This window comes from Scleropages formosus, chromosome 15, assembly GCF_900964775.1.
Source record: "Scleropages formosus chromosome 15, fSclFor1.1, whole genome shotgun sequence".
NCBI classification, from domain to species: Eukaryota; Metazoa; Chordata; class Actinopteri; order Osteoglossiformes; family Osteoglossidae; genus Scleropages; species Scleropages formosus.
Window position 1 is genome coordinate 9,695,832 of NC_041820.1, and position 16,930 is coordinate 9,712,761.

The window sequence follows — 16,930 nt, forward strand, 5'->3', positions numbered from 1 at the left end:
CTAAACTGTAAGTCCCGTTGCGGTGTCAGCTAAAGAATAAATGCATTTAGGCTTTTGGTGAAATACACAGCCTCACAAAATGGTGACCTTGTCACTAGAATTCAATGAAAAACCAAGACATTTAAAAAAAATATATATCGATGTGTCATAACAGTTCTATAAAGATTATATTATTCAGGATCTACAATGTAAACCCCACAAGTTCACTGATGGTTTTAGAAACATTCATAGTCACATTTCCAATCAGTCCTTATGAAGCTTTTATTTGCATTCAACAACACGGAAAATTTTTTTTACTACCAGAAACGCTTCTACATATTGCACTGGGTGGAAATTTCAAACAATGTGACCATCACTATGGCTTGAACATACGGTCAGGCTGTCCATGGGAAAAACTTCTTAAAGTAACTACTTCTCTTGGGGGGGGGGGGAGAAAAAAAAAAAAAAAAAAAAAAAAAAAAAAAAAAAAAAAAAACTGTTGGAATTTTTTGTATGGGTAACTACAACTGTGCGAGATCTTTTATTTAAAAAAAAAAAGTGATTGAATAGTCTGGAGGCTCTTTCATATAAAAGGTTTATGGAAGCAAGAGCTGTGGCAAATTACAAGGCATGTTGAGCATGACAAACTTTCTGAGACAGAGAACCTCCATACACATCTACTTGAAAACACCCAAAGTGTGAAGAAATATTTCCTTAGAAAAACGACACCAGTAGATAACATTAGTTTTAAACAAAGATGCACCACATGAATAAGTAAAATACAAAAAAGTGAACTTTGGGTAATTGTAATATATTCACATTACGTTGCATATACTACATAAAATAAATGTTTCTAAGTCAGCACCCATTTGTATGACTAAGGTTATGATAGAGACATATGACTTAATTTCTTAAAGCCTGTCCTGTACCTATAATTTCACTGATATACCCTAATATCTTACACAACTTATTCCGCAATTGTGCACTTGTTTTACACTTAAGTAAAGAAACAGACCATGGCTGCCTCAACTTGTCAGTTATTTGCTAACACAACTCCTGCATGGTAACTGCCTTACAAAAAAAGGGAATACCAGACATCTACCAGATGCAATCTGCTGGTGCTCAGATTGATGTAAAATATATCCTCAATGAAAATATTTAGCCTGGCCTGAACGAATGACCTTGTTCGGGGGAGTGTGAACCAGAGCTCCTCCGATTTCACCTGGCAGTCAACATAAGCACAATTACGAGAGGCTCTACTGTGCTGCCGGCCTGCAGTGTCTGGCTAAGCAAGGCAGTTCCTCTAGGGTTGAGCTTCGCACACAAGGCCCTCATTGTTGGCCCAGACTGACAAGGAGGTAAGATATAGCATAGGAATGAGGTGGCCTGCAAAGGGCCATGCTATGATACGTCACAGTGGACTGGAATGTTCAAGGGTCCACTCAGAGCCTCTAGTTTCAGGTTCCATACCATCAACAATGGAGAAACTGGTGTGTGAAAACAGAGGGCTTTATTCAAACTCTTGAGTGTTTACCGCTTTGTAATTGCATGTGTAATGCAAGAGGCAGAAATTCCATTCTTCATACGAAGGTATTTTGGCTGGTCAGTCTGACCAACAAATAGCTCAGAGAAAACACTTTTTAGAGCCATAAAAAAAGGTGATGGCACTGAACCCAATGCCATACCTTGGAAGTGTGTAGTTAGAGGAGGACATTACCATTTCCATTATATCCACTTCTACAAAACATCTAGACAGGCTGAGTTTTTATGGAAGTGAGAGTCTGAGAGGACAACATTCTCAAAATTGAGGTCCCAGAAATTTTGTTTTGGTGTCTTCAAGTTCAAGTTGTTTTTATTGTCATTCCCCTTTATATAGCTTGTATACAGTGGAACAAAACGTCATTTCTCCAGAGATCATGGTGCAACACAGAACAGGAGTACAAGACAGTAAATAAATACACAGGACGTGGACACGGGCTGTGAACTGTAAAAAACCAATTGGTGTAGACTACATGCAACTTGCACCATATTAAGGACCCGAAGTGGCCGCTGCGTACTACCGCGCCGCCATCTTTCAGTTGTCTTCTTGGATGGGCAGGACATCTATAAGACTGAGGAGAAAGTCCAGTTATATTGCTGCACTGATGAAAAGAGCTGATTTGCAGTGAGAGATTTAGAAGGCCATGGCACTTCCAAGGTGAAACATCAATATTTCCTCTTTTACTTTGTCCAAATGGATTCTGGAATGTTCTTTTTGACTAAGGGCGCTTTGAAACAACCAGTGGAACTTCATGGAACAGTTAAGCAACTCATAGGAACAGCTGGTGCAGAGCAGTTAAGGACATGGACCTGTAACCTAAAGGTTGATTGCTCAAGTCTAGCTTGCTCAAGGAATGTGCAGCAATAGCAGCAAGGCACAGTAACTACTGTACCTCCATTTGCATTACCACCTGTAGTGCCATTTTATTTCAGCCCACTGAGTAATTTATCATAATTTACAGTGTTTAAAAATAAATAAAAATAAATATAAATATTAATGATCTCTTAACAGCGCTGTTTCATTTAGTTCCTCATTTCTTAAGAACACATCTGGAGCTCCAACTGCAGTATTGCTGTACTTATCCTGAATTAGTTCTTTAAAAAGGGTAAAATGCTGTAAGTCGCTTTGTAACAAAGCAGCAAATTAACAGCGAAAAGTTATCCGCACACTTTGGAGCTCTGTAATTAAAACTTGTAATGTCAATTAAATGCGTATGTAGTTTATCATCATCTTCACATGTGACAGTGGAAAACATAATTCAGATCTGATAGACTTTGCGACAACCTTCGTGAGCTTAAAAACAAATAAGAAAAAAACACAAGGAAACACTAGAGAATTACATTTATTCATTTAGCTGATGCTTTTTTCCAAAGTGACTTACAATGTTAACAGGCTTACAATTATTTACCCATTTATAGAGCTGGGTAATTTTACTAGAGCAATTTAAGATACTGTAAATACCTTGTTCAAGGGTACTATAGCCAAAGGTGGGAATCAAACCTGGAAACGTTGGGTCCAAAGCCAGTAGCTCTAACCAGCAACTGCCCCTATATGCTCTCCCTACAGAATCATTTAACCATTGTTTCCCGATAACAGCAAAAAAAAAAAATTCCAAAAAATGCACGCACACACACACACACACACACACACACACACACACACACACACACACACACACACACACACACACACAGTCTGAAACCGCTGGGGTCGCGGCAAACCGGAGCCTAACCCGGCAACACAGGACGCAAGGCTGGAGGGGGAGGGGACACATCCAGGACGGGACGCCAGTCCACCGCAAGGCATCCCAAGCAGGACTTGAACCCCAGACCCACTGGAGAGCAGTCCCCGGCCAAACCCGCTGCGCTTCCAAAAAATATTTCAATTTAATTTTATTTATTACTGTATCACTTTCCCTCTTATGAAACACCTTCTAATGAGAAGCATCAGTATATAACTTTGATCCCCATCATAAAAGGTATCTGTGGTCATATGATACATGTTGGATACCGTGCTTAATACTTAACAGTCACCAAACAAGAGCAAGTTGAACACTGGAAAAAAAAAAGATATGCTCTAAGGCGATAAGAGCTAATGATGCGACACAAATAGCTAAATTATACCCTCTGGAGACACTGAATCCCTGTGCAAAGATTTAAGCTACAGCACCATAAATTCATAGACTGTTACACACAGACGCAAACATTGAGACACATGCATACCAAGCGTGTGCGCACACAGATTAAAACCAAATCTGCAAACTCTGCAAAAATTGAGCACAGAGATTCCAGGTTGACAAAGGGCCAAAGTCAGAAAGGGTGTGGACCAAACATCTGTGAGCAGATCTACAGTCTTCCCAGAATGGGGAATTTATCCCCCACCCCCACACCCCCCGCCCCCTTTGTTCTTCCCCGGTGCGTCTGCTGTAGCTCAGCCCATGCCGAGTCCTGGGACACCGGCGGATAACCGCACAGTCTAGCAGCAGGGTGCGGCCCTCCGCTTCATGGAGATCTCCATTAAAACGCAAGGTTTTGTGGACCCATGGGGTGCAAGGTCTTGGCCTCCTGTTTCCAGCACATCTTTTTCTGATCAGTTTGTGTGCTTTATTTTTTTATGGAAAAATTCAATAACATAAGGTCTCCCTCCACAGAAAAGATCTGGTTGATGTCCTCTTTGGATCAGGTCCAGCATTATATACTGGCGGTATCACATTTCCCAGTTTCATCTGTGTTTTCAACAGGCATTAGTCAAGTGCTTTATTCACCAAGCAAGCATGCAATGCACCTGAATGCACTATTATGGCACTGGCTCTAGAGTGTAGCAAGGATAATAATTATAACAATCGCCCTTTTTTGTTCACATAGGTTATAAATTAGTTTGCATTTGTTCTCAGTCAAAAACAGATGGTACATGTGGAACTGATGGCAATTCTTCCATCAACCATCATTTCCAGCCTAACTAAACCCCGCAATCTCACAAAAGCACTAAAGGGAATTGCAAACACACAGAGTGACTGATTTATTTTCAGTACCATGACACACTACTTCTGCTTTGGAGAATACAGTAAAATATACAGTGGGGTAAAAGCTTAGCACATGGATGTAAAGACTGAAAGATTGTTCCAGAGCATGAATGGCAACTATACATATATGTTGTAACCCTGTACAGTTTTTAGAGCAGCAGGGTGGTGCAGTGGGTAGTTTTGCCCAACTGCAATGAGATGTAGTTTTGGACATGGGTTTGAATCCAGTTGTGGATGGAGTTGCATGTATGGGGCTGCTGGTAAAGTCACGGTTAGAGCAGCTGCTTTTAAACCCAGAGGTCGCAGCTTTGAATTCTACCTTCAGCACCTTTGAGTACGGTACTTGCGCTAAAACTGGTCCAGTAAAATCACCCCGCTGTATAAATGGGTAAATAGGTGTAGGAAGCGTAACGTTGTAAGTCGATTTGAAGAAAAGCCTCAGCTAAATGAACAAATGTAAATGCAAAAGCCCATGTCTCCATGGATTTCCTTCCACAGTGGAAGAAGGAATGGAAAACCAGTTCCATGCCTTCCCCTACCTTCAAAACCACACACAGCATGGCCAAGAGTCAGCAACCACACAATGACACTAACCCAGAGGTTCATAACCTTCTCTAGACCACGAAGCCCTGAAAGAATCCAAGTATCACATCCGAAAAATTTTGTTTTGGGAAAATATTACACTGAATTTATTCAGCTGAAACTTGATTACCTAAACAAAGAAGAACACATTTTATTTTCATTTGAATTTAGCTATTTTCAGAGCACGCATGAAGCCATCTTGAGGCCCCAGGTTAAGAACCCTGGCAACAAGCAAACGCCTACAGTCCTGTCCAGTTCAAACCTGAAAAACACTTCAGTTGGAACCAATGTAAAATGCATCTGAAATATCACCTTGGATTCCTACCATTGCAGAGAGATAACCTCCCTTTGTAGAACACTGACTTACTGTATATACCTCAGTCTGTACATACAGCGCTACACAGAGAGCTAGCATTTAGCATAACATGCTAGCATAGCAAGAACCTGTTTACGGAACTATCACGTATACTGTACGTATGTGTTCTGTTTGTTTTGCTGATCTAGTTTAAGAGCAACTTTTCAGTCACAGCCAAATTTATGCCCCGAGTACCTGGAAATGGAAAACTGCTGCGCTGATTTCAATTAAACCTTTACCAGTTGCGGTTAAAGGAAAGCCCCACAGACACTCCGATCCTGGAGGCCCGTAAATGTCCACGCTTGTTAGGAATGAAAGCCCTGGTATCGCAACTGGCTTCGGTTCCACTTGTTGCACTGCATGCACTTCTCACCGTGCAAAACTCTGTGGCCAAGTGTGATGACGGACAAGAACAGTAAGCGTGACCTCATCCCTGACAATCCCGAGCTACATTTCCGGAATTTTCTGTCTTGTCCTTTTTCTGTCTGATAAGGCTTTGGACGCGACTAGCTCAGCAGAGCCCCGGCACGAGCCCCGGAACGAGCCCCGGAACGAGCCCCGGAACGAGCCCCGGCATGAGCCGAGCCAAAGTGTTACGGATTAAGAACTGACAAGACAGACGTCGCCATTAAAATGACTTAGGCACCAAGAAGTGTTTGCCTGCAGCAAAGACTAATCAACCAAGGCCTTTTAGGCGGGAAAACGAACCAAAAGAAAATTGAGATTTTCTCAAATGTTTCTCCAGCGAGAGGGTGGGAGAGAGAGGAAGAGAGTGAGGTATTGCCAGTCTGCATCTGCCTGTAATAAGAGCAGCGTCTGCCTTCGGAGAAGCGCAGGCCACATCTGGTCCTGACATGCCTTCTTGAGCAATGAGCGCCACAGTTCTCAAAGCGCTGAGGGCCGGGTACAACACAGCTCCGGCGTCAATCCACGCACATTCGCACACTCTTCCGAGGCAATACACGCTTCTCATAATTAAAATTAAAGCGTGACACAGTCTCCCAGTTTTGTCATATCACCACTGTCACGCTATGGTAAGTAACCGAGCGCTACAGAGGCCCACTGGAACAGCATGAAGACAAACTCTGTTGCCAAGTAAACATGTCAGGACTTCCAGCTCCATTTTAAACAAACAAATGTATCCAGGTTATAAACAGTGTGTATTTGTGATGACAGCACACTGAATTAAAAATCATGCTTTATATCTGACAACATTATTTAACCAATTACGTGCCATTGCAGAACACAATGATGCTTTAATTCAGAGGAGGAAACAATAAAATGAGATGATAGTAAGAAAGATTCAAGCCATTCATTCGCGTTCAAGGTTTCAAACGGAAAATGAAGACAAAAAGGAAGAATAAAATTTATCATTCAAATTAATATTCAGTTTAATCTTGCATTGTGAACTCAATAAATGGTTTGCTACTCTTAAGGCTGTTTATTGTCACTGGTAAACTAGAGAAAGACAGCTGTATATCATGAGAAACGGATACTTTTAAAAAGGCTGTGCAAGAAAAAAGACAAACACAAACTATGAAAAACAGAAGGTCAGTCTTGGAATGATCTATAAATAACTGACACTCTCCTCCAACAGAGCCAAATGAAGGAAAACTGAGTGACCCAAGATCCCAAAGGGGGATGGGAAATACATAAAGTGTGCTGGGAGAAGTACATATTAAACTAAGTTTTATTCCCACATTGGAATGACTGGACATTAATCCTTCTGTATAGCTATTTTTATTATTAACCATCATTTAGCTCAGGCAACTGACAACATGTCTGTATACTACTTAAAATGATTCACCCATATGTACAACACAGTATCCGTACTGTGTTAATTTAGGCTAATTCCCTCGCTCAAGGCTACTACAGCAAGAAGGGTGATTCGAACCTGCTACCCCAGGTGAGAACAAATGTGTCTCTTCATGGATGTATGATCACCACCCCCAACTTAACCTCTCCAAAACAGAGATTCTTCACCTCCCAGCTGGCCTGTCCTGCTATCATGACCTGTCGATCAAACTGGACAACTCAGTCATTTCGCCTAGCTCCTTCGCTAAGAGTCTGGGAGTAACAACTGACACGAGTCTGTCATTTTCTCAACATATCGAAGTCACAACCCGGTCCGGAGATACATCCTGCATAATATTCGTAGGATCCATCCCTACCTCACTATTGACTCCGCCCAACTACTTGTCCAGGCCATTGTGACTTCCCATCTGGACTACTGCAGCTCACTTCTGTGTGGCCTTCCTGCTACTGCCATCAAACCTCTGCAGTTTCCACAGAATGCTGCTACCCGAGTTGTGTTTGATTTGCCAAAGCGCTCCCGTGTATCTCCTCTCCTCATTTCTCTACACTGGCTTCCTATAGCTGCCTGGATCAAATTAAAAACCCTGGTTACTGTATACAAATGCATCAATAGAACTTCTCCCAGCTATTTACAAGACTTAATCAACTGCTACACCCCAGCCAGACCCCTTCGCTCGTCTACTTCTGCTCGCTTGGTGGTCCTGCGCACAAAAGGTAAAGCTCTGAGGTTCTTGGTTCTGGGTCTGTTGTGGTGGAATGACCTTCCCCTGTCACTCAGAACTGCTGAAACTCTGTCTATATTCAAGTAGGGTCTGAAAACTCACTTTTTCCAGATCCACTTCACCCAAGATCTCTCCAGCTCATTTACGGTGTAACTGCTCACACATCGTAATACCATAAGCATCCCCAGATACAACCTTTATTCAGCCACTACTCCAGCATTGTATTTGCTTGCTTGTGTATCTTATCATATTTTAAAAACAACAAAAAAAAAAAAGGTGGGAGGGTATCAATTTTTGTCTATCCTGTGTTTTATGCACCTACTCGAACGATGAACCTTGGTGCAGTAAGTGATAGGGAACAAATTAGGTTTGCTTGAGACTTTCATGTCTGCACCTTCGTCTACTTCTCTTAATGTAATGCATAAATTGTACTTTTGCTGAGATGTGCTTTGGACAAAAGCATTGCTAAATGAATAAATGTAAATGTTAGGAGCTGTTGGTCTAGGGAAGTTTGTGCTCAGTTCATTGCATAAATAAGAGCACAACTACACGCAGTTGTATATGGCCTAATGTAAACATATTTATCATATGTCTTTTTTTCATATATTTAATCTTTTATGTATTGAAAAGATATAAGACTGACTGTAAAGTTTCAACTCCAGTCAAACTGGACTGGAAAAAGCCACTATATTTTGTTTTCAGTTATAACATTTATGAAAGATTTAAAATAGAAATTCAACCATACACTTAGATCAGGATGAGTTAACGTATTAACCTGCAATGTTAAAAAATTATTACAAAAAATATGCACGAGTAAGTTTATTGAGAAAAGTATGCAAAAAACTGGAATTAATATTACAAAGTACTTTATCTTTATTAAGTTCCGGAAAAAGTCACAGCCATAAGGACAGATAAGGGACACACTCTTTCCCTGCTGTTGTATGGAAGTTTCTGATGTCCTGTGGACCACAAACACACAGTTCCCCAACCACCCACACACCTCCATCCGTGCCTTTACTTCAGGATTTTCCATCAGGGAACACAAGTGCAAATTTCCATACATTTTTCATCCAACATCTGTGGAGGACTGGATGAAATCATTAAAAATCTTGAAAAGTGCATGATTTGATGCAAGTGACTTTGGAACAGTGATTCTTTGAGAGCTGAAAACTTTTAAATAAGTAATTACAACATATAAATCGATGGCACAAAATGCACATTTTTAGAAGTATGAAGAATGAAATCAGCATAAATATTACTATAATCCTAACCCTTTCCTTACATAGAAGCAATCAGGTTTTCCCAATTTACACTGCATCAATCAACAGATATCATACAACTTCAGTAGAAATAGGGCATACAGAGATCATACTGAAAAACATTATTATTATTATTATTAATTTGGCTGACACGGTTCTCTTACAATAAGCAACTTACAATGATTTACCACTTCACACACCTGGGCAATTCTTACTGTGGGATACCACAAAAAGTAAGCATAGCAAAATAATGAATAAATGAAGGGCTTGGGTGCTCAAAACCCCCTGTTGTATGGAGGGTTTTGAGCAATGATGAGAGAGCACACAAGCTAAACACTATTTTTCGGGATCAGAACTTTCTGGTGGGAAAGCCTTCTTCAGTATGAATTCATTTCTTACTGCACCAATTGAGTGAAAGTACCTTGATCAAGGGTACTACATTGTGGCCAGGGTATCACACCAGGTATTTTAACTGCAAGGTGACCCATTAATCACAACACCACCTGCTCCCTGGAAAGAGGAGGTTTTAGTAGGATTTCATTACAAAAATTAAAAAAAAATAAAAAAAAAAAAGGGGAAAAATTATTCAGCCCTTCTCTCCAGTGCATCCTACAGTTGACTTCTACTCCAGACGTCCACTGCACTAAATGGTCCTCCAAGCTTTGAGAGAAAAGCTGGACATGTTTTCTTTGCTTTCACTTTGCTGCAGGATGTCCTGGCCAAGAAGTGTGGAAAAGTTGTCGCAGCTTTTTACAACTAAAAGCAAAACTGACCGCCATGACCAAAAACAGACAACAGCTGCACTGATTCCATAACTCTTCAGACCTCTATTTTGCATTTTGAACCGAGCAGTAAAAAAATTTCCGTCCTTAAAAAAAAAAGATCCCCAAGAGCCCAAACACGAGTGGCCTCAGAATGCTCCGATACGGCATGTCCGAGCGTTCTGGTGCCAAGCAGGAAACCGCTGCGAGGTCAGTGCTGACAGTGCAAAACACAGCTTTAACTACTTTATTAACGTTGTGTTGACTGAAAAGACAAGTGATGCATTTTGCTCCGATTGTGCGAAATACAAGAATCCTTAGACTAAAGGCCTTTAAGAAAAAAAACATCTGCATGTTTTTACTAGAGATCTGCTTTCTTGAGGAAAAAATGGTGAGGAAATGGGGCCCTTTTGTAATTTAAGGGAAATACAAAATTGTTATAGAATATATGCAATAGTATTGACTTTGGGAGTACAAACTTTGAAATGTAATAACTTGCACAACCAAGACACAAACAAACAATGACTCCTTGGGTCTAGACATGGGGCTCTGAAGCCAGATGCTTCTGTAAATCAACAAAAGTAAAGAATTTAGACCGAATTTCATCCCTATATGGACATATCTGCACGCGATGAGCACGTATATTTTTAAACGGTGGTTAATTTGATATGATGGACCAAGACGCGACTCACTGAGGTGTGCAAAAGGTAATATAGGCTGGTGAACATGTGTGGTGGGTTCATGTAAGATTTCCAAACACACTAATTCATCGTGTTACTAAACAATACAAAGTGAGTTACACTATTTGATCATTTCCACAGCCCACTCCCCCCCCCAGTATTTGAGATAAGAAGTACCTTCATCAAAGGTACTCCAGCATGAGCAGTGAGTGGGATTCAATCAGTAACCTTCAGGTTACAAATCCATGTCCTTAACCACTTTACCTCCTGCTCTCCTGCCATTCCAAGAAAACCCGAAAGGACCTCCTATGAAGCAAAGGTTCAGTGACAGCACTAACCTTGCAATATCTTGTTAAAGGGTGTCTATGAAACCAGCGTTCCGAAAGAAACAATTCCAAACTCGGCGAAGCATTAAATAACTTCCGCGATGATACAATAAATCATTAGGAATGGCAAAGTTTTGAAGAGGTTCTCATGACTGTAAAAATGATACGGGGGGAAAAAAAAAAAGGCACGACCCATCGCTGCGAAACACACAAGTGGAAACACATTAACAGACTACTTCCCCACAAAATGTCCTGACATGACAATAATTTCCATCCCCACCTGCCTGTGGATGTCCGCGGAACGCTGCCTCGCAGGGATTGTGCGTGATCTGACCTCCAACCTTTCCCATAATGCTCTCGGCATAGCCTGGCTGCGCAGCCCCTTGTGTCATTTGCTCAGAAACAGGCTCTCCCTCCCCCACGCAAACCAGACCTCACGGATATAAACTATCCCTCCCACGACTGCTACTGGCCCCCAACAGTCTCCCGGGACCCCGTCTGACAGTCGTGCTCCGAACGAACGGCAGTGGCAGCTGGATTCAACAGTGAGCGCAGCGGGGCTTCCTGTACGAGACGGTTACTCATTCCTCCCAGTTCCTCCTGGGCGCCGTTGAAGCCCGGTTTTAAACGAGGAATGCCTGACCGACTGGTCCAAGAGGATATTTACTTTTCCCCCATATGATCTTCTCAGTTCCCCAGTCTTGCCGTAGCTGGTTCTTCATCCGACTTGGCCCACCACGACCCAGGTAGCTGGAGTCTGATCCGCACTCGTAATTCACCATCTGCAGCACCTGGACCACTTTGTCTGGTCCAGAATTGCTCCTCGGGGTAACCCACAACTGACAGGTATGCTGACGGATAAATGTGACTGCTTAGTACTCACAAAAAACACATCCTATGTAAAAGGTCACGTTGGTACTTCACCCATCTATCCAACCATCCATCATCAATAACTGCTAATGCAGCCGAGTTCTCACAGAATCCCACTCGGTCCGAGTTGGAGCGAAACCCACATCCAAAGCCACAGCTCAAGAGGCACTGGCTTTGGATGTAGGTTTCACTACCTGCTGTGCCACCATGCTATAACGCGCTGGGATTTTCCTCTTAAAAGTTAATCAGTACACTGAAGAAGTCAGACATTTATAACTCATTTAAATTTTACCTGGACTGAAACACTGAGAAAGCCCTTTTTCTCTCTTACTTAAACCTATTCTACAGCATAAACATCTACTCTAAGTTAGTGTGAAACTGACGTGTAACACAACCAGGGGAGAAGTAAGGAGTGGAGACCGAGACCAAGACCTGGACCAGAAACGGCGAGCGGCTCACAGAGCTGGAAACACACGGCCTGGGAATTCCAGTAAAAACAGCATACACGCCAAAGCCAGACCCAGAATTGATTAGATCCGACACCTCGTCCTTCGCTCCCACGTCAACATCAGCTGATATCACTTTGTAAACCCGATTAGGGCAATTAGTGTTGCCCCCCCGCCTCTTAATACCAATGGGCTCAGCTACTTTCCCATGAGAGCGAAGGGTGAAAGTCAACAGAGCTCTGTTTGCTCACATTTAAAATGTAACTTTCAAAGAGCGAATGTACCTGCACATCATTCACTCTACAAACATTACCTTTCAATAAAACCTTTTCTCAACACCCTCATTTCTCTAGCGGTCCCAATAATGAAGTGAAACAAACAGTAATGTTTGTATAGTGCTCCCACTTACTCATCAACATTTGTAACGAGCTTTCCAGCAGTCAAAAAAAGCAAAATGTATTTAAACATATGCTTGAATAATATATATTAGATTTAAATCCATTACGTAAATAAGGCAAAGTCATCAACCACGGGAAAACACAGGGGGACTTTGTAAATGTGCAAAAACCTAAAAATCTAGAACTGTGGTGGCGGGAGTGTAATGCAGCGGGGCAGGACAGGTAGGGTCAGAGCTGATAATGGTGATGGTGGTGTTTGGTGTCAGCAAAGAGCTGTCACCACAGATGTCAAACCTCTCGCTCGCACCTCCTCAGGCTGGCAGGTGCTGCTTCTGTGGGACACACACAGGACTAATTTTATCCGTCTTCAACTTGGGACATCCGTGTGCCCAAGGCATTAATCTTTCACTAGGTCAGCGACATAACGGTACTCTTGGCAAGTACAGCGTTGTGTTACCTCTGGTAGTAGGTACAAAAACTAGTACAAGATGTAAGATGTCTGTTGTGACCAAGAACCACTGAAGCCTTGTGTTCTAGTTCATAATCTATACATTTTAGGAAGCTTAAGACATAAATTGTAGCCTCAGGACAAAGTTATGCTTTTCTCCATGGCTTCAGTCCTTCCGCACCAACGTAAAACTTGAATTTGTAAATTGATTTTCTGTCATGTGGAAATGGGAGGGGCAAACATGTTTTTTCTATTTCAGATGCATGTAGCGTGGTGTGAGCTTTTGTCTCACTCACAAAAGGGCCCAGAACTGAAAGCCCATAGGATCTGACCCTGATGGGGTGGAATGAGTTTCCTCTGTCCTTCAGAACTGCTGAATCCCTTCCAACATTCAAGAGGGGTCACAGAACACACATTTTTGGAGCCACTTATCTACTGATCTCCAGCATTGATTTGCATCACTCCATCTGTCAAAAGTGTCTTTGTATTTATTCATTGACTACCAAACCAATAGTAGCTGCCAGCATAAACCATGGTATTAGTCAAATAAGCCACATTTCAATAATTTTATCTAAAGCTCTTTGTGAAATGCACTTTTGTTTACCATGAATTGTACATTGCATAACTAAATGCTAAATGAATAAGTGTAAAAAGAATCACAGGAGGCCAATAACAAGCTGATAAGAGACATCAGGCTGAACTCCAAATTGCTACATCTTTCCTTTAATAAAGTGTAACGGTGCTCTAAAATTACTGTTTGCACTTTCCATATCTTTATATGTCATGATCCAAGAACCACAGCAGCACAAGGAGCCTACAATTAAATGATTTTTTTTTTTTAAGAAATTTTTATTACTCATCTGGTTGCTTTGGCTCTTATTGTGAGCCCACCCCCGTACAGCCTTCAAATGACAAAATGGGTTTCATTCAAATAAACGCCCACAATTCACTTAACTATAGCAGTGTATATCCAATGAAAATAAATCTTTGGGGGGGGGGGGAACCACATAGAGGAACAATATGCTGGGGGGAAGGGAGTAATGGGTAGAGGCAGGATGTCCTGTCCAGGGTGTACCCTACTGGTCCTAGCACCCTATGAGTCTAGGATAGGCTCCAGATTGCCACTACCCTGCCTTATAATGAGGTTATTATCACAAATTAATATCCTTAAATACAGGACACCGGGGAAGTATCTCAATGGCACCAGCATCTCAGCAAAGAACTGAAGATCTCCACACCAAGATCTCCTCACTCAGACTGACAGGTTCCATTTCATTTTGGACACCACTCTGTTTACACCATTGTGATCTTGGCAGAAAAACATCACTGCATAAAGCTGCCACACCATAATTTTGTATTGTTTGCCCTCGTTTTGTATCACTGCGTCCAAACGTTACCTTTTTGTGCAACTGCTCATTTCAAAGCTTTTGGAAAGCTGCATCGGCATGTACAGTCTACCATCCCGTCACAGAGCAAAAGAAACATCAGCCTTGAGAAGGCGTTACGGCATTTTAGATAGAGAACAAACAATATGCTACTGAATACATCCAAACATTTCTATTCATCGCACTAAAATACAGAATACTCCTTTGAATGAGTGCTCTTCTGTCTGTATTATATTAAAATGTCTAATGTAAATGTTAAACTGCCAGTGAGGCTTGTTAACATTTGAATCACAACCGCTGACTACACGCACCTCACAGCATATTTTCACAGATGAAAAAGGGAATAAACATGAAAGCAATATGAAAAGCAAATATGCAGCTCTTCACATTTCATAACAGATTTTACCTTTTGTGTTTTTTTTTGTTCTGCTCGCTGTAATTTATTTCATTTTTAATGCTTGATTTAGTTGACCATGCAAAATGTAGATTCAAAACTCTGTTTTATATTTAATGTTTTATGCTTGTTTGCACTTCTGCTTATATTTTACTGTGGAATGGAGAGGATGCCCTTGCTCTACTTGAGTTGCCATCTAAAAGCCTGTTGCACCAAGCATCTCCACAGCACTGAGGCTCTAAAGATCTCTGCTCTTCTTCTGAATTCCACTCACTCATCAAGGAACTGGAGTGACAGGAACCTCACACCCACCCAATGCAGGTTTCTGTAGGTGGGCACAGGTAGTCAGTGGGGACTAATGCGAGAAAACCCGTTGTCTTAGGAAAACTTTTGAAATATGTTCTTGCTGCTGCCCTACACATAAATGATGTCATTTGTATGGAAACCGAGAGGATCCGATCTCAGCCTTCCACTACACCTGCAAGAGCATCACTTGACCACCCAACCAATCGGCACTTTCTTTGCGGTTCATCAGCTGCAACAGGTACTCGGAGAAGCACGAAAAAAATACAACGAATGCCATGGGCATGGCTCCATTTCACGCCATCAGAACCCAGAGAAAGAGGACAAACCAACATCGCGGTTCGAACCCAACCAGTCAGAAACACTCGCTGCTATTATTCTGGTCCAAACCCCGGTGTAGGTAAAGTGCGGAGGCTGCGCTGAGTCTGAGTGCGACACGTGCTTGTGGACACGGCGGGGAGCCCGACTCACGGTGTTTTATCCTCCTGTGGTCCAGCGTGCGCGCGCGATCGCGCGCGCGCTCCACACGAACCCGCAGCGCGGCGCATCTGTTGCCCAAGGCGCGCGCCTCGTCCTCGATCTCCGAGCAGACGTCGCTCGCGTGCCGGGAGAGATCGGCGAGCTGCCGCAGCAGGGAGGCGAGCGCGTGGCAGCACAGCTCCTCCGTGGAGCCGAACACACCTGTGGCTGTGGGGGGGTCGCGCGCACCCAGCCGGCACAGGTACACGGGGACCACCGTCCTCTTGTAGAAAGGCATTTATTTGCACGCGATGATAAAATGATGAGACATATATATATAAAAAATTGAATATAAGGCAAACTACCCGTCCTCCCTCCTCCTACCAAAAAAAAGAAAAAAAAAATCCAAAAGCTGTTGTTGATTCCAGAGTTGTGTGTAGTAATCCGTGCGCGATCTGGAAAAGAAAGCGCTCCGGTGTCGTCGTGCTCTCCCAGACCTTCTGAAAACGAACTGACCCGGGATAAAAACGTATGTAGAGGAGCGTCGGAGGAGAGCCACCTGTGGAGCGCGGAGCGGAGCGGATAGGATAGGGTGCGAAGGGCAGCCACACCTGGGCTGCGCGCTCACAAAATGCGGAGTGGAATGTGCTCCACGGGAGGAAGCGCAAAACACGGGCGCGAGCAAAGAAGTGCGCCGGAGAATATCGGCGCAAAACGTTCAGTTTCCTGCATGCTGCTTCATTTGTATAGACTGAACGTTTTGATTAGTTGCCAAAAAGAGAAAAAAAAATAAAGCCGACTGGAAGGACCAAAATATAGAAGTGATAGACTATAATAACAGCACAGTTCTGCACTACGCGTTTTCCGTGTGCGCTTTGTTTAACAACCAAATCCGTCGGTTCATTTATCAACATCGACTTTTGTTCGGCGGATTTTGTTTCTGGAGTGCAAAGTGATCGTTACAACCGTAACTTTCACAGAGGGGAAAAAGTTAAAATGAGAGTCCGTTTGAGCGTGGAATAAGTTACTGTATCTGTAGTACCTCCAACCATTTATGTGAGGAGTTGTTGGCTGCGCCACCACGTGGTTTGAAATAAATATTGCAACTGTTTCAGTAAAAATGCTTATTGTTTTTGCTTATTGTTTCTGTATTACTGTTTTGGTGTTTCGGAGCTTTTTCTGTCTT

The 16,930-nt window shown here is 42.4% G+C and overlaps 1 protein-coding gene across 2 annotated transcripts in view; it reads right to left on the bottom strand.

Moving 5' to 3' along the window:
- The window catches only part of nhsl1a (NHS-like 1a), a 75,655-nt gene extending 59,242 nt beyond the window's left edge, over positions 1–16,413 (bottom strand). Inside the window, exon 1 of one of the 2 annotated variants that reach the window (XM_029258467.1) lies at positions 15,757–16,413. In XM_029258467.1, the coding sequence (XP_029114300.1) occupies positions 15,757–16,042 (286 nt within the window). In that variant the 5' untranslated portion in view covers positions 16,043–16,413. The remainder of the gene's footprint in view (positions 1–15,756) is intronic. The other variant, XM_029258471.1, reaches the window with a different exon arrangement.
- Positions 16,414–16,930: the final 517 nt, after the last annotated feature.